Genomic DNA, 19157 nt, shown 5'->3' with positions numbered 1-19157 from the left:
GCTGCATCTAAAGCTCTTCCTGAGCATTTAGTTTCTTGTGTAGTAATTACTTTGTAAAGTCCTCAGGAGAGGGCTCTTTTTTCTTCCTCTACATTTAAACAGCATCTAGTTCAAGAATGTTCCATCCCAGAGTTGCCTTCCTAGAGAGCAGCTTCATAAATAACTTCACTAGAAACTTCCAGCAGTACCCAGACAGACATTGTGCTCTCCAAACTCTTTTCCTTGATGCATGGCAATAAAAGGTTAGTAACAGCAGAACTGTGGTAATAAAAAAACTGGACCTTTTACACATGGAGATTCTTCCCCCTTTTTTCACACAAGTAACTTTTAATTCAGTCCAGCTTGGAAAATGTAAGGATAAAAAGGAGTGCTTAGAATCATTAAAGCCTTCCAGAATTTTTGTTCTGCTTCTTCAGTGTCTGTCATTTGCTTTGATTTTTTGTCAGTCTAAAGTTTATTTTGCGTTGTTGTACTGAGATTTTATGTGGTTTACTTGACGATTCATGCTGGAAATTACGGTAGTTAAAGCTGTTTCCCAGAAAATGATTCTTACTTCAGCAAGTCAAATATTTATATGGTATTTCCTCTACTGTGTAATGACAGCACTGTATGTAGCATTTTTTAGAGATGAGGCAGTTTGTAAGTGCCAGACTTGCGTAATCTGGAAAATTCTGAATTCTCCCGTGTTTTATTACATTACTGTTTTTTACTTTTCCTGTTGAAGCAGCAAAATACTTGCTATAGCTTGATGGGCCCCTCCCCACACTTTCAAAAAACTTATATTTGCGTGTAGAAAATGTCAGCTGTCCTGCAGCAAAGCTAATCTGAGTTTTATTCTTCTATTATATTACTTTATTAATATTCCAAATTGTAGAATCATTTAGGTTGGAAAAGACCCTTAAGATCATCAAGTCCAACCATTAACCTAACACTGCCAAGTTCACCACTAAACCATGTCCCTGAGCACCACATCAACACGCCTTTTAAATACCTCCAGGGATGGGGACTCCGCCACTTCCCTGGGCAGCCTGTTCCAAAGCCTGATAACCCTTTCGGTGAAGAAATTTTTCCTAATGTCAAATCTAAACCTCTCCTGGAACAACTTGAGGCTATTTCCATTTGTCCTATCACTTGCTTCTTCGGAGACCGACCCCCCCCCCTCCTTTTAGGAAGTTGTGGAGAGAGATAGTCTCCCCTCAGCCTCCTCCAGACTAAACCACCCTAGTTCCCTCTGATGCCCCTATTATGACTTGTTCTCTAGACCCTTCAGCAGCTTCGTTGCCCTTCTCTGGACACTCTCCAGCACCTCGATGTCCTTCTTGTAGTGAGGGGCCCCCAAACTGAGCACAGCATTCGAGGTGTGGCCTCACCAGTGCTGAATACAAAGGGACGGTCACTTCCCCAGCACATGACCAAATCAGTTATTCACAAATATTGTTTGCAGTACTGAACCATCACAAAGTTCAACTGAGAAGTCTTCAGCGACTGTTTATTACTGATCAATTTAATTACCATTTCTTTCTAAAGTATAATGTTTCTAATCATCTAATTTCTGATCACCCAAATAAACTGCTGAATTTGCATATCTACTCATGACAATAAGAAGTTGATAAGGAGGTAGGGCAACCCCAAATCAACTCCCTACTCTGTATTGATTATATGTAGCTCCTTGAACAGTCATATACTCCTAGATGAAAGAGAGGCACGGTTTGAGACACTTTGTCACCTAGCAGAATTCACAGCTTCAAGTTACCTATACAAAGCTGGAGGGACAGAACAGGAAAAAAATAAATCATAGTGTAGGCTCAAGCTCAGATTTCCATCACCCAGGCTGAGGACCCAGACCACCTGATACCATGTCACACTTGCACATTCATGCACTGTCTAGCTGTTTAGTTTAATGAATAATAGCTAATGATAAGCAAGGTGGAGCAGCTTCTAGGCACTGCGAAACTGGAATCTCCCTTTGGCATGTTATTAGTATCTAGGAAAAATGAAGGTGAACGAGGTGAAGCAGGCGTTTGAATCTGAGGCTCACATGTCTTTCTCTAATAGAGTTGAGTGAAAAGGGACTGTGAAGTGGAACCACCTCTTTTTCATTCAGCATTGGGTTTTGTGAGGGCCAGGTCTCAGCATCTCTCTAACAGACCTCACTGGCAAGACAGGTCGTTCACTAGCTTGTGAATCCCAAAGAATCTTTAGACAACCAGTACCTGCTGGACAAGCCACTCAAAAAGACCTGTTGGGAGTTAAGAGACTTAATGGATGAAAATTAAGTGTAGTAGGGCTCTAAGGCAGTAGCTCTGAGGATTCAGATTTTCAATAAAAGTAGAAGTTTCCTAAGTCCTTTCATAGACCTGTGCTTCATTCTTTTTATTCCACAGAATACAACTTGCTACTTCATTTTGGGAAAATAAAAGAACACTTATCTCGCGTGGCTAATACAGTATTCTAAATGATGCACACTTCACAATATAAATACAAAATCCAGACATAGACAGGAAACAGCAGTTACTTCATAATGTTTATCAGAGGAGTATCACATAGAACACAGAGATAAAGGTCCCAAAATTTACAGGGCAACCACTTTCCCAAAGAACTTACAACACCTATTAAAAACAGGATTAAAAAAAGTACATGAAATAAAATTAGTTTGCAAGTGTATTTTAAAGATTTTCAAAGCCACATTGGAAATTAGGGTTACACTGATTTGCAACTCAGCTTCTATTTTCTTTATGCAACCTTGAAGATCTCAGTTCCGATATCGTAAAAGAATAAAAAATAAAATTTAGCATTCTAGATTAGTAAAAAAGTAAAAAGTAAGTAAAAAAGACTATTTCAGACAGGCATTGGAAAGATGGAGGTACCATTCTACTAAACAGATTCAGAGCTCCTAACATTGTTAATTTGATTTGTGTCAAGAGCCTACTCTGTGTCAACAGTGAGCCCTGGGTTGGGAATCCATTCTAGTGGGAGAGGAACATTCTGGAGGAAATTCAGAGTCACTGACACTTTGACTTATTTACATATTTTTAACAGATTTTTTAACAATTTTTTTTAACATATATAGTAAATGGATTATTGAAGATGAATAAAGCAATCAGATTTGCTGAAACTTGGTAGGTGTAAACTTGCTAAAAATAACCTAGATGTATGAAATGACATGATAGCAGCCCTAAAAATCAATAAGATTGTTTTTTCAGTTCTGGTTTGTAATAGCAATAGGGACATCAATGAAGGGTGTTTCCTTGGGATTAATGTCCTGCTGACATTGGGGTATGCTTTCCTCATTGGATTTCCATTAAGAACAGTTATGTTGTGTAGTACTGCATGATGTTTGTTATCACCATCATTGGGAGCTCAAGTATCCAGCTGAGATCCAACTTTTCAATACGTAGTGGAAAAGTCACACTATATCATCAACTAGTACTCTAAAAAGGGTTGTTAGTAACATTTCTCATAGATAAATTGCTTTATTGCTTAAATTTAACTATATATTAGACCATGTCACCTGGATAATCTCTGTCACTGAAGACAATGATAAAGCCAGAGTAACATGGTGGAATAATAAAAAATTACAAGCTGGAAATCATAGGATTAGAGTCTGGTCTCAGTTTTACCAGTCTAAAATGCAGAGACATCTATGATTTAGAACTGGAATTTCTCTTAGTTCTAATCTGTAAAACTCAGAACAAGATCTGGTGTCGTGTGCAGGATAACAAAAGCGATTTTATTTAAAATGTAAATTTAAAAAATGCTGAACACATGACATACTCAGCTTGTAATATAGAGGAATACAATAAGGTAAATTCCCATTCTTTTAGTGGATGTGTGAGTATTATTTTCCTGAGAGCAAACTCTCAGCTAGTATAAACTGCCATAGTTCTGTTAATTTTACAAACATCAGAGAACTTACTCCAGTTCAGAACTGCCCTTTGATTTCTAGTTTTCAAAATAGCCTCTAGATAAACTTTTTGTGTAGTTTGAAGAAGATGACAAGAAACCAAATTTTGGGATTACTAGAAAATTATAATTGAAAATAAAATAAATAATTTCTGGTTTAAAGTTGCTTAAAGTTATTTTAAAGTTATTGTAAGGTTATTTATAATGAAGGGGGGGGTTCATTTTGTATGGGTGTGTCAAGTAAGAAATCACTGATAAGTGACGATTAATGATCACTTTAATGTATATCTTCATTAAAAATATACAGCTTTTAAAGAAAAAATAAACCAGAGTGTTTTAAAAGTTAATTTGCAATAGGAAATTATCTCTATGCATGTTTTCATATGCATTAGATGGAGGAAGTACAAGTAGAGATTCTTGTGGTTTATTTAAACCGGCAGTTTCTCACATAATCCAAATGTATGTCTGTGTTTACTTGGGTTTATGTTTGAAAAATTGAACCTTTGCCATTTTAGCACTACCAAAATGTATTAAGTAGTTTATGAATTTAAAAAAAAAAAAAAAAAAAAAAAAAAAGCATACTATCCTGAGTCTATTTGCTGTTCTCTTTTCTCTGCTGGATAAGGGTTAGCATCTCACTGATTAAATCAGCACCATTGGTTAGTTCGATCTTCAGTTTTATTTCCCTTTTCAGTGCAACCAAGAATTGACCAGTATGTGAACTAAGACCAGGTTCTGTAAGTCTTCTACTGTACTAAACTTTATGGCAAACTTAGACCTCCGATGTCAATGAAAGACTCCTGAATACAATTTTGTCCAATTCACCTGCAACTTTGTACAGACAGTAAGCAGAGACATACTGAAAATATTCAGTAATGTGTAAGAAACAATGCTAAAGACCAGGATGATGTCTACTGTGGGTATCTAAAGAATTATCGTGACTAAATTTGCCAGATAGTCCAAACTTAATTTTATTTATTATTTTAAAATATTTTTAACTGAATCAGAAGAGTATCTCTGGTCAAAACTGCAAGCAGGTTTGGGCAATTATTTCTAAAAGGCGCGCATATGTTCACTGCCATTAGCATCGACTTTTGAGACAACTGCAAATCAGGCTAGCAGCACCAGTCAGTTTTTTAAGAACTCATTCCTTAAAGCAAACATATTTGTTGCTGAGAATAAAAAGACTAACTTCACTGCAGGGTCTGGAATCATTGTTCTTTGGGAATTGAGAGAAAGCCAGCTCATCAATCAAAGAGATTTTAGAATAATTGGTGGCTAACTGTTTGCAAGGCAGCTTATGTAAATATATACACAAATTCTTAGGACCATTGGGGATTCTGTGGTGACCTATTTGCTTCCCTACTAGTGTAATAAGTTAACTATACTTCAGAAGATCTACAGCTTGGTAAAGTATCTGAAAACAATTTGTAATTAACTCTCAGGCTGTTTGCTTAGTAGCACTTTATCTGTCACTCGGATCCTCTATACTTATGTGACTTCAGAAACATCTTAGGAGAATAGCTGAGGGCAAAATGTAGCTACGTGAATGCATGTAGCTCTGGTTAAATGATTTTTTAAAAGTCTGTAGTTAGAAGAGCACAGCTGTCAATTTATGTGTTGTGTTTATGGAAAAGGGTATTGAATGCAATGGGGTTTTTTATTAACTCGATTGGAAATGTACAAAAATTTAAAAATCTACTGCAGGTTCAAACAACAAGTGAATTCCTTTTTTCAAGATATTTCAAGATTCTTGTTAGAATACACATCTTAGATAGCATTACCTAGTTATATAAAAAATGATAACATTTCCTGTGAAACTAGTAAGGATTTAGCAGTGCATTTTGAAGTGTGGCTTTGTTGCCTCACTGTCATTGTGAGTTGTTAATATCTGTCTCGTTTGGAGACCTTATCTGGAACTTTGAATACAGCTAACATTTAAAAGCTGATAGAATAAAACAATTCATTTAGAAATATTAGAGCAAGCCACAGAGCTGATAGTAGAACTGCCTTTGTTTAAATGTTCTACATCATTAGACAAATTAGCCTTAATAGTGTCTTCTTAAGCTTACATTATCTTTCCTTTTGAAAAATAAACAGCTAAAAGCATTGTCCTCTGCTATCAGCAGATGAGAATTATTCAGAAAATCTTTGCTTTGGAGTTGGCTGTCACGTTTCAATACCATACTTGAACAGGTGAATAGGAAATAGAATTTTTATACGATAGCTGTTTATGTTCAATATTCACGTGATATATTTCTTTAAAAGAAGTTGAAGAGAGTAAGAACCTGCTTAATACTGTAAATTAAGCATAAGTGTTGCATACTCTGTCTGAACACTTGTCTTATCTTTTCCCTGGCAGGTTGATAATGTATGGTTTTGTGAAGGCCATGATACACCTTGGGCAGTTAAAAGGATGGGAATTCCACTTCACTGACTGTTTATTTTTTGGATCGTTGATGTCTGCCACAGATCCAGGTAACTGTTTAAAATAAATTACTTTTTCAAAAGTCAGACAAATAAATAAGAACATAACAACTGCATGTGCCATAGAAATGTTCAAAGTCTGTGTTCTTGATTTTTTTATTCCCATAGCTGTTAAATGTCTGATATTCTGATAATCATAAGTCAAATTGGCTGCAGTGATCCCTTGTGTTTGTTTTAGTAAGTGGTTTACCTATGTTTAGCTCACAAACTTTATAGATGAAATTGCTAGTGAGATTGGAAAAATGTTGTTCTCCAATTGTAAGGACTCCTGTCTGTTCATCGCTGATATGAGAATTGCTGTAACACTGGAGCCTCATGGTTAATAATTTAGACATTGCATTCATCTGTGCTCTAACCCAGTTAAAAGATATGGGGACTGTAGCTTTCAGATTTGGCCATAGAAATCCTGTTTATAAGGTATCAGTTCATAATTTGAATGCAGTGTTTCATAAGTACAACTCTAAAAAGATAAGATACCAACAGGTTGACTTGAATTTGCAGATGTGAGATTTAAAGCCCAAAGTTACAGTAAATAACCAAGTCTGGGAAAGAGACTCAGTGAATTTTGGTATCACAGAATTACAGAATCATTTAGACTTGAAGGGACGTCTGGAGGTCTTCTAGTCCAACCTCCTAATCAAAACAGGGCTAACCTCAAAGTTAGCCTAGGTTTCATAGCTTTGTCCAGGTTTTGTTACATTTAAAATGTTAATAAGAGTTCTCTGGTATTAAAAGGACAGTATCGCTTTTTGCACCTGTGGGACCACAGTGGAGGAGGACACGAAAAAAGGATTTTTACTATGTTACCTACAAAGAAGCAAAGTACAAAGTCTGCAAGAGTACACTGGATTTTTGCAAGATCTTCAGCTGAGCTGCTACAGGAAGTGGAACAGAAAGCATTTTCTGATGCACATGACATGCTGCATTAGTGTTAACTACCCTTGAGAAGCTTCTCTGAGAAACTTATGAATAAATCTTTCAAATTCATGGCTGTTAAAAGAAACGACAAAAAGCAACATTGCTCTACAAATTCTTCCATTCTTTAAACAAACCCTCAATATTTAACAAAAGACTTTGAGCTTGTGATTTATCATTCTGATGGCTTAAAAATATGGTGTAAAACAATCTATTTCCACAAAAATGGTTGTTGCAAGACTGCTGTAAAAGCTGCATCAAATTGTTATTCTCAAATTAATCCAAGCATCCAATATGCTACCACTTATAAAATCACCCAACTACTTTAGTAATACTCAGCACATGATTGGAGCCTATCCTCAGAGCAAGAGAAAAACAGAAACTGAAAGCACAAAGAAAACCTAGGAAAATAAATTGCTTATGGAATAAAAGGTTGCTTACAGCTTCCAAGTACATGTCTTGATTGTGCTATGAATAGAGTTTTGCAGTTGGCTTAGTTTCTTTTCCCATTTTCTAGTCCAATACTATTTAGTTTCACAAATGAATGTGTTGACTTATGAGGAGAAATATATAAGACAAATGCACTGATTTTGACTATAATAGTATTAAATCACCACTGATTAATCTGGAACAATTATGAGGAAAAAAAGGAGAAGCTCTTCTTGTGCTGGAAGGAATAAGAAATAATAAGGATTACTTTTCCCAGATTTTTAAATAGGCTTTAAAAGCTAACACTGCAGTTGAGAAAACTACTTTTAGTATGACAAACTAGCATTGATTAATACTGTTTGCAATTACTCTTCTGTTTCATGTTTTTACTAATCTTATCCATAAATTTCAGTCCTTCAAAGACCTAAAGAATTTTGAATCAAATTTTTGCTTAATTAAATAGTAGACATTGCTGAAAATATTTCATTGTGTTGTAGCATTTGCTAGTGAATTATAATCTCAACCCATGTAAAGAGCTCATTGGAACTCCAAAATCAGTTAAAATGTGGTCCCCTGGAGGACTGATATATACTAGGGCATAAAATAATCAGTCTAATGATTTTGTGTGTGATATCTAGCTTTTAAAAGAAATCAAATCTCTAATGAAATATTGTTAGTGTTATAGAAGTAGAATAGAATAATAAATTACTGTCCTGAGATGAAATAATAAATTCCTGACAGATTTGCTACCTGATTTTTCATTTAATTCTTCACTGTGTAGGATTATAAGATCATTTCAAAAAGAGATTTAATTTCCCTTGGCTGTGGCAAGCAATTAATTCTCAAAAGATGTTAAAAACTGATCTGTTGACTTGACAGAAGTTGGTTTGATTGAGCTCCTTGTTTGTAATAGTGGAGATGACTGGTAGATGTTTACATGTTAAATGAAGAATTTTACTACCAGGGCAGTAAACAAATGTATGCCAGCTAAATACATGCTAATATTGTTAGGAAGAAGGAAATACTGTCATAGCACTCTGTAGGTTTTAGTTTTGAAGGGTGTTTGAAGATCTTGAATATAGAGATTTTTGCATAGAATCAGTTCAAAATAATTGCTCTTTTATGCTATGGGTTCCCTTATATAGAAAACTAGCACTTCAACTGAGATTAAAAAATGAATTTATGACTGTATATACTTGGGAATGTGTTTTGCATTATAGACTGTGATCCCTAGACATCTGTGATACTTAGGGATGCCTCAAAAAACTCTCACATCTCTAGAAAGAAAAGGTAGAAACTTTAGGGGCAAAGCAAGGTTACTTTCAAGTGAATCGTTCATTTTACAGGAAATACCTCCTTCCATTAATTTATCATTTTCAGCAGAAGAAGTTTCTGATTTCAAGACTTCAGGTGAGAGGTTTGATATCTAAGAAATGGAATTTTTAAATTCCCAAATTCTTCCTTCATTAGTCTTTGATTTAAAATGTCAGACCAGTATTTATATTTTTCTTTATTCTGATCAATAAGTATAATTTATCATCTAGTTGGAGAAATAATCTTTTCTTGTTATTTCATCTGTGTAAAACAGCACGGATTTTGTTGTTGGAAGGGTTTCCCTTGCGTTAGTGTGTTAGTATTGTGTTTTGACTTCTAATATAACCTGACTCTAGAAGTTTTTTTGTGTGATCCCTTCAAAGGGGATGGAGCAGTTCCTCCCCATGTTCTGGTACATGCATCACTCATCGAGAGCAGCAAAGAGACTGTGGAAAAGGTGCTGGTGTGGGGAGTGGAGCCCCCAGCTCTCGGTCCCTGAGCATCAGAGACCTGCACAATGACGCTGCCTCACGTGTGAGCGTGGATAGGGATATTCTGACTACAACCATCCTCTGTGGTTGGAAAGCAGACACAGCAATAAGCCCCAGCCATAGGCTGCTTCAGGGTACCAGTGGTTGTAATGGAGTAAGGTGAACGACAGACCAAAACTGGCACGTGAATGAAAAGACTTCATCTCTGCCTTAGCCACCAAAAAAGAGCTGAAAAGTACAACTCTGGCAGTTTGTCTTAGCTGTTGGTATTAACACACTCTGTGCAATGACCTTCCAATCCAAAGACATTTCATGTATCTTTAGCACTTCTCTTTCTTTTAACTTTTGACATTTCAAGCACAGAAAACAGATTTACCTTCACAAGGTTTGCTGAAGCACAGCTATTTCTGAGCTATATGAACTCCCTTACCTTTGGTCATATTGATAATCACAAGGCTCTTCCCTATTTGTAGTTACTATGGTTACAGCTGAACTGAAAATGTGAGTTGCACTGGTGTTGTTATTGATAAAATTGGATATTTATCAGAAAAAGCAGTTTCTGTTTCTCATAAAATCAAAGGATACTAAAATGATCCGAGGGCTGGAGCACCTCTCCTATGAGGACAGGCTGAGAGAGTTGGGCTTGTTCAGTCTAGAGAAAAGAAGGCTGCGGGGAGACCTGATTGCGGGGATTTTGCATTAAGAAGTGTAATTTATAAATACAAGGTAATACCTTTTATACACTGGTTATATAAGACTGTTTATAAATGTGTTTTTACTGAAAACACTTTTATGCTTTCTTCTTATTCAGCACTGAACTAATCTGTGAGTGGCGTGACTGATTAGCAGGAAAGGAGACTGTAATTAAAACTGGAATTGTAATTTTAGAGAAAAATTGATAGGAAATATAAGTGAGATTTCTCTCATCTTATTTTCTTCCCATTTGATACTACCCTCCTAAAAGCGTTTAGGCCCATGAACTATGAAAGACGTTAATAGTTCTAGTCAGAAGACTGAGGTACAATAATACCAGTATTTTATAATGGTCTCATTTATTTTCCAAGCTTCCTTATCCTTTTCAAACATAACAGCAAAGAAGCATTGGATACGGTAGCATCGGGATTGTTGTAGTTTGCTGATATTTCAGTTATACATACTTTTTACAGGAATGAATAGCAAGCCAATTTGTTCCTACATGTGTCAAAAGATATCTTTCACAAACCAGCTCCACAGACACTTGTTCTGACTTGGTACAACCAAAGTCATGCAAGGCTTAGCATCTAACAGATGTTACCTCAGTCCATGAAGTCAAGGAAGAAGCGAATCAGATTTCAGTTGGTGCAAGTACTGAGAAAATCTTAGGTGCTTCATTATTCCAGGCTTCCCATCACTGAATTTTTAAATGAAATTCACAGCCCTTTCTGAGTCGGGGGCTCCGATACATATTTTTTCTATTTGTGTCAGTTTTCTACTGCCACAAAAGATGTTTGTTTGCTGTCCCCCAACTACCTGTCCTTCTAGCCATCTAGTTCTTTACCTATCTCTATCTCTGGCCTCGTATGCTTAGATTGAAATAGGAGATTAAGAGATGCTATGTACTTTAATGAAAAGTAGTTTTGGTTTTTTATAATACATATTGTAACTAATGAATTATACAAGCCTTTGAGTTGTTACTACACAAAATCCAAGCCCTACTTACTGTTCCTCAAAAGTGCCTCCAGAAAGCCAGAGAGGCCAAACTTACTGCAATGTAATATTGATGATCTTCACTTAAAGATCTAAATTCTCACAGATTAGATAAATTGCTGTGGCATATGATAGCAAATACTGAATTTTTAGATCAATTCTCTTGAGTTTTAAATTCATCCATCAGACAAAACATGATGTGACTGCTTTGGACAGTGATGACTATTCATAGATATTCTATCCAGAGAGCAATTTAAATTAACTTTCTTCCATAGCAGTATCATGTCCCTTTTAATGTGCTTATTCTGTACTATATCCATAGATTCTCCTAATTAATGAAGGCTAATGTGATCTTGAGGAAACGACTAGACAGTGGTTGGCAAAACACGGTGACAATGTTTTAGTGAACTCTTAAGCGGGGTGGATGTGCTAAAGATTATGCAGTTCTCTGTTCTTATGCAGATACTATTTAACATGGCTAATACAGCAGAAGATGCTTCTTCAATATCTAATACTATGGTGAGAGGAGATTGCAAATGCTTGAAGGGCACAATTAGGACTCAATATGACTTGCAATAATTTAAAATCAACAAGGGTAAATGCTACATTTAGAAATAATCAAGTTCATAGATAGAAGATAAGAAATGAGCATTCACTGCTGAAAAGGATTTCAAGTTTGCAACCTGAAAATGAGTCATCACTACTAATACATAGCAAAAAAAAAAAAAGGAAAACAGGATTTATTAAGACGTTCTACAGCATCTTTTCACTGTTTCTTGACAGCAAATGTCAACTACAGTACTTGGATCTGATTTTGGGCACTGTATTTCAAGAAAGATATGGACTGATTAGAAGTGATTAGAGGGCTAGAAAACATTACTGAAAAGAGAAGATTGAAAGAAGTGAGTCAGTTTAGGGAGGAGATGTCTGAAAATAGTCTTTGAATAGGCAAAATGTTGCTGGAAAGAAAAAGGGAACAAATGTGACAAATTATTCATGTCTCATTAGGCTAGGAATGGAAATTATAGATTTGAAGAGCAGGAGGGAGATTTAGGTTAGACGTTCAGGAATAACTGCATTTATAAACTGTATGAATACTGAAGAGTGGGTTAGTCTCCCTTGGGATTTGTGGAACCAGCATCAATTCTGTTCTTTAAAAACAGGTCAGATAAATATCTGTCAGCAGTGGTATGGCTAAAGCTTGCTGTGTCTTGGCAGGACAGAGCAGATACTGGTACTGGTCTTCCTCCCAGAGACCAGAATTCTTCAGTCAGGGATGAGCAATGCGGTATAGAAAATCCAATAACCTCCATTGGGAATGGGAGAAACATTTGAAATGGAAGATACTTTCTGAGACCTGGGTGAACTGTAGAGTCTCTCTCAATTGATGCATTGCTGTGTTGCTTGCTTTATCATTTTGCTTTCATTTGAAAAGATTTTAAGTCAGATTTTGGGGGTAGAGGTCGGAGAGAAAGCAAGAAGAGAAAGCTGTTGTTCTCTTAGGAGGCAAGAGGAAGGAGAAGAATGTGTAGGCATCTGTCTAATTGGCTTGGCCTGCTACACATACATACCAACAGTACCTTGGACTTTGATTATTATTTTCTTTTCCTTCTGTCATTATCACAGGGACTATTCATGTGAGCCCAAACTAATTAACTAATAAGCAAAAGCTGAAAGTGGCAAATAGTTATAGAAAACAAGTCTGTTGTTATGCCAATGACATCAAGGAATGGCAGACTAAATTGGGTCCACATTTAGCACATTAAGGCAGCCTTGCTAATCAAGCAAAAACCTGACTATATATTGGTAAACCAAGAAAATATCTTTTGCCACTAAAACTTCTTCCTACACCTTTGAGCTGTTCTGGGGAAAGAACTCTTTTCCTGGTTTAAATTATAACTGCACTGAGAGTAGATGGGTGAGGTTACCAGGATGGTTAAATATAACTACCTAATTTAAATATAGCTATATCAGCAAATGTTCAGCTACACACATCCCCTAAGTTGTCTTCTGTAGAATAACACTTCCAAAATTTTTCAAAGATAACACATCAACAAAGATCACTGTGACATAAAATCTTACAGGAGAAACGAGAATCTATTTTGGGTTTATAAACTGTTTTTGATTGCACGAGTATTTAAGTACCATTTAGAAAATCTTATCAGCAATCATTTCAAAGTTTCAAGAAATGTTATTAAGACAAAGCATAATCACCTGTTCATGTTTTTGTGTGAATTATCAGCAGTCATCTCAATGTAAAAGTATATAATTTTCATTTCTGAAATGTCAGATGTTAACATGGCATCCCAGAGGCACTCCTAATCTTTCAGATTCCTGGGCTATGAGGATTGAGTCAATTGCACAATTATGTACTAGAATGAGCACCAGCAAAGCAGTGAGTTACCATGTAATTTTTAACCATACAAATAATTGGGGGCCTTTACATTAAATTCTGTTTGAAAAGAGAAAGCTCTGCTTTATCCATGCAGAGAGAGAATAATAATATCAACACAGAACACAGAACATAGCCTTCTTCATTTGGAGATTCTGAAGTGCTAGGTAGATCCTGGGAAGGATTGTGATCCCCTGTTTACAGGTAAGGAAACTGAGGCATAAAACAACTCAGGCATCCTTTTAATATCTGTAGGACTTAATTACCTGAATATGAGCCAAGTGTCTAAATGCCCTTGAGGATGTGTGTCTAAATGATTTGCCCAACTTCAATTTAAATTCAACATATTTTTTTTTCTATTGTGCTGGTAAGCTAGAAATGAAACATAGCATGTAACTCAGGAAGAAGGAAGAGACTTAAATTAATGATATGCTGAAGGAACCTTAAAATGGGTTACAAGTATCTTGATCTGGATGAGAGGGCTTCGTGACTACACATATGCTAAACTTGAGGCGAAAGTGATTATGCTGCTGGTGGGACAGGGTGTAAGGCTATTATGCGTGTTCCTCAGTCAATATGCATAAGAGATGGATAAGCATTATTATATCCCTCTTAAAATAGGTAAACCACCATTCTCATCACACACAAAGTCTCTGGCAAAAGCCAAGTCTTCTCAGCATCCTTATTTCTCCTTGGTCACAAGATCAAAGTCCTTTATGCATGGTAAAATATGCTGTGACATTTTCATTTATGCGTGATTCTCTGTGTGAGAAGGAAAGTTTCTCCCTAACTCAGCTGAAGCACCAAAACTCATAGACTTGCTGGGTATAAGGATCTTATATACTTCAGTTGATCCATTTTAACTTACTGTTATCCACTTAGATAATAAATAGGACAGGACTTCTCAAAAAACATATTCTAACATCGCTTTATTTTTTGAACTACCAGAAGAATATTAAAGTAAGAAACTCTCTTTTCTTTGTCTCCATACAGTGACCGTCCTTGCTATTTTCCATGAGCTGCATGTGGATACAGATTTGTACACACTCCTGTTTGGAGAGAGTGTCCTAAATGATGCTGTGGCTATCGTGCTGACATAGTAAGTACACCCACCTCCGCTCTTTACTTGGCAAGAAAATTATAAGCTTTAATTGCTGATATAATTTTCACTGATCTAGTTTGTGCAAGTATAGATATATGAAAATTTCTTTACAGAGGTGTAGTTCTGGAGTTGTTCTTCATTTGTTAAACACAAGAATTCCAATATTGCTAATGGTAACTGTGTTTCCAGAATGCAATATATATACTACTAGAAAGTAGTATATTCTGTAAAATATGTAAATTTAATTTAATATGATTTATTTTCTAACCTAAACAAGATATCTTGAAAAAATAATGCTGAATGAGCACCTAGGACATAGGGCAACTATAAAATTGGAGACAGGTTCTCTTTATTGTTTGCAATCTATTATTTTCCAAGATTAAAACCTCAAAGTGGTACACAGTAGCTCAGTTTATCTACTTCTGCCTATTGAATCTGACAGAGCTTCAGCTGATAATATTATCTTAAATTTATATATAGCCTTTTTATTCTCAGAAATCCTCAAACAGATCGCAAATGATGGGCCAGAATCACACAAGTATGTACTGTCCTAAAAACACAGATGCTAAGTACATGATTAACAGGATCTCAAGTTAACTCCACTCTACATGTATTTTATGCTTCCTGGAGCTTTGCTAGAAATACAAATAATCCTCTTAGATAATCTTAAAAGTAACAGAACTCTGCAAAATCAAATTCAGTTTTCCAGGATGCTTGAAGATGCTTCACAGTAAGCCCCAATTCGGTGTCACCTTTCTCCTTAAAATACAGTTCCTTGAACTACGATTTATCCTATCCTTCAGAAAAACAGACTTTTACAGAGTTTACAGTCATTAAGAAATGAGCATTATATTTTGTCTGAAACTTCATGGAGAAACTTACAGTAATTGAATTGCAAGAAAAAACCAAACAAAATTTTCGCAATACAAAAAAAAGAAATAGTATTCCTATTTAATTTATCATTCTCAGTCAATTATCAGTCTAGCTACATTCAGCTACACCAAAATCCTCACATTGTTTTTAGAGCAAGAGTAATATTTTCAAACGCTGTCAAGTATCTGAGCACAGCACTTCATGATTAGATACAGCACGGCTGTCACATTCAGTGACTGTGGTTGGAATGTGTCACTTAGCAGAGCATCTAGTGCATCAGAGAATAAAATGTGCAAAAGGAAAACTAAGCAAAGAATAGGAACCTCAGTAGAGAGAACAGACAGAAAAGCACTAAAGCAGCTATTAGAATTGGAAAGAAGCATGTAGGTACAGACAGTCTGAGATTCTTTTATATCTCTCTTGGCTTTGTTTAATAAAGACCTAGACACTTATAACTCATTTAGACTCTTCATCTGTTAGTGCAAGGTTCCTACCACAAGCAACTCAAGGAGACTGAAAATATTTTAAGTGTCTATAGTTTTCAATCCCTGTGATGTCAAAGCACGTGAATCTTTTCAAAGATGCAACTCAAGTGCAAAGCAAATCTAGAAAGAAAAGTACTATCAGATAGTAGATGATTCATGCGGTTCTAACCTCTACTCTTCCCAGTACTCAAGTCTAGCTTATAACCCTCAGCCTGCATGTGGATACAGAAATCTATAGGAAGGATGCCTGATGCAAATGCTGGCTATCTCCTTCTCATGTTTTATCCCCTGTACGTGGGAGATTACAACTCTTTTTTACTATAGAATCTCTTGTCACTAGAAAACTACTGTATTTTTCTCTATATTCAGTGTGGTTAATACCTTGATTTCTGTAATACATTTAGTCATTTGTAGAGACTGAAAAGAATACACGACCATCACCAGTTTCACATTAATCTCTGGCTTAAATAATCAGCTTCTGCACAAAAACAATGTTTCTGAAACCTAACATGATCTTCCTTCCTGTAGCCTTTTAAGTAAAGTTGTACTGTTAATAATGTCAGCTTCAGTGCGTTAACACTCCACTAAAACAAACTGAGTTTAAATGAAGAATATTATTTTTCTGTCACTACAAAAGAACAGCTAGGTTTTTTTCTCTGTAACACATATTACTTTGCAGGATAGTGCAAACACATGTTCATAATTACAGTAATAGGGGATTATTTAAAAAGGTGTGAGAATAATGTTTACAAATCTGGAAAAGCAATAATAAGTCATTTTGTACACAATGTGATGGTAAACAGAACATAGAATAAGAGAATACATGGTGTCTTTCATCAACTAACAGAATAACCAAGTTAATGTCTGCAAGAGTGACTCACTGCAGGAAAGGGAGGAAAAGAAAAGAGGGAAGACCCTTATGGCTGGCTGTGGCAATTTGGCAAGGTGAAGATCGTGTGGCTGTCTGCCAGCAAGGCTTTATAGTGGTATCTCTCTTTTCCTTCAGCTTCAATCTCCAACCTCTTTTTTTCTTGGGCTGTTTAGCATTTAGTTTAACAAGGACAGCAATGGGACCAGCTACCCATGCATTTTTCATATAGGTTTAATAAGTCACATGAGCCGTGTGTTGCTGCAACGGTACGTGCAGGCACTACGGCCAATTGCCCTCAGAAAACACCGATCAAGCACACAAGCTCTCCAGGCTGAATTAACAACTCTCCTATAGGTCATCTTGCCATACCAAACACCCGTGTGTTTGTGATAATTGCAAGATTTCATTTATACTGTGCTATTTTAAGATAATCTGTGCAGAAGGGATCACTGTGAATCAAATTGACGGTAGTGGCTGCAGAAATGCTGACAAGCTGTTGTGCATCTGGGAGAGCTCATACACACAAGGGCCTCTATAAGCAAGGGTACTGTACATGCAACAAGGGTTTTCTCCTATATAAGTAACTTGCAGAGTTGCTTACAACTTTTCATTGTTAGGACAAAAGTCTACTTTTAATAAAAAGTTGGTGAGAATTCTCACAGAAAACAAATGTTTTAGAAGAGAACAAGGATTAAAGTGTTCAAAATGGGTAATTTTTAAGCCTGTTTTACATCAAGGATTTAGTATATTTAAGGAAAATAATGACAGAGTCCTACAAGACAATAAGTATTAGATGACTAAACATGTCTGCTTTTACCCAGAAAAACCTATGTGACTAGTTATGCCACAAATATTTCCTACATACTTTGTTTTCCAGGAGATTGACTTGGCACCCGTGTCCACTTTCTATGTCTATTTACAGCATAAGTTTTATCTGTAGGAATATTTTATATACGCTAACATTAAAACAAACAAATAAAACATGCGTAGGAAAAATAAGATATTTGAGCTTCTTTGAGTGTGTTTAAATATGCGTACAGTCTTTATGATTAGAAATTGATGCACTATTTGGAATTTAATTTTAGACAACAGATTATGGCAATCTTTTATGAAAAGATCTTTCCAACCATATTTTTGTTACAATTTTTAAGAGATCATTCTCAGTTCTTTAGATACATTGTACTTCGTCATCAAGAAGTTTACCTGAGTTTATTCTATAGCTTCCAGAATGAAAGAATATAATTTAAGATTATGTTTCTTGTATTGCTGTATGATATTATATACTGCACAGAAAGACTTCTTTTGCTTTCTTGGCAGTTGGTCTATGATGCAGTGAATGCTTTCATAGAAGGTTCCTGATTATAGCATTTTACCACTGTTTGTATCCTCTAACTGTTGGGTTTTCAACTTCTTCAGCTTTTTTGCAAAAATATTAACAACAAAATTTACCTTACAAATGTTCCAGCACACATAAAGCTGTTCTCTTAGCTATAAATTTAATCTTCTGCCATCGAATTCCTTGAACATCATAAAGCAGTAGCTTGTTCAGCTTCAGATATGCATACACATTCATGCTGTAGGACGCAACATTCAAGGTGATCTATTTCATTCATAGATTGCAGACCCAGGAATGTTTATCATTGCTTAGGTTTGTAGGTGGTGCTTTACAGACAAATACAACCCACGGTCTGTATACAAGCTTACCAGATGTGGACTACATTCTAAAGATCAAAACTGAGAAACATCCCAGCAACTTCAGCTGGAGTTGTGTGTGATGAAGACGGTAGAATCTGGCTGAAAATTAATAATTTATGGATATTTCTGAGCAAGTAAGATTAACCTCATTTTACTTTCGTTCCTTTTTCATTGTTCTGTCTTCACACTATATCGCTTGTTGAAGAAAACATCCACGTATATTTTGAGTGCATGTGCTGTAGGTTTGGGCTTGGAATAGTTTTTAACAGATCTGCAGAGAAATTTGATGAAGAAAGTGTGGAAGAAGTTGTAGAAAAAGCACTGAATACCTTGAGATGTGAGTGAAAAGTAGCTGAACAGGCCACTGATATACTGATTGAGACAGTATATTTAGCAGAGCTATTTAATCTTTCTCATGCTGAGTGTTCAGTGAGTGCAGAATGTGGAAAGCAGTAATGAATACTGATACATATTCCCTGCTAACAAATTATCTAAGAGAACATTACATGGGAGA

The 19157-nt window shown here is 35.8% G+C and overlaps 1 protein-coding gene across 1 annotated transcript in view; it reads left to right on the top strand.

Annotated features, from left to right (window-relative positions):
- SLC9A9 (solute carrier family 9 member A9) overlaps positions 1–19157 on the top strand; it is a 209070-nt gene that overhangs the window by 42881 nt on the left and 147032 nt on the right. The window contains exons 5-6 of the mRNA XM_009639760.2: positions 6266–6381; positions 14611–14716. Coding sequence (XP_009638055.1) covers positions 6266–6381; positions 14611–14716 — 222 coding nt within the window. The remainder of the gene's footprint in view (positions 1–6265; positions 6382–14610; positions 14717–19157) is intronic.

The sequence above is a fragment of the Egretta garzetta genome, unplaced genomic scaffold (assembly GCF_000687185.1).
Source record: "Egretta garzetta isolate BGI_Z169 unplaced genomic scaffold, ASM68718v1 scaffold425, whole genome shotgun sequence".
In the NCBI taxonomy this organism is placed as follows: domain Eukaryota; kingdom Metazoa; phylum Chordata; class Aves; order Pelecaniformes; family Ardeidae; genus Egretta; species Egretta garzetta.
The sequence above is the reverse complement of the archived record's forward strand: the minus strand, read 5'-3'. Positions and strand labels throughout refer to the sequence as shown.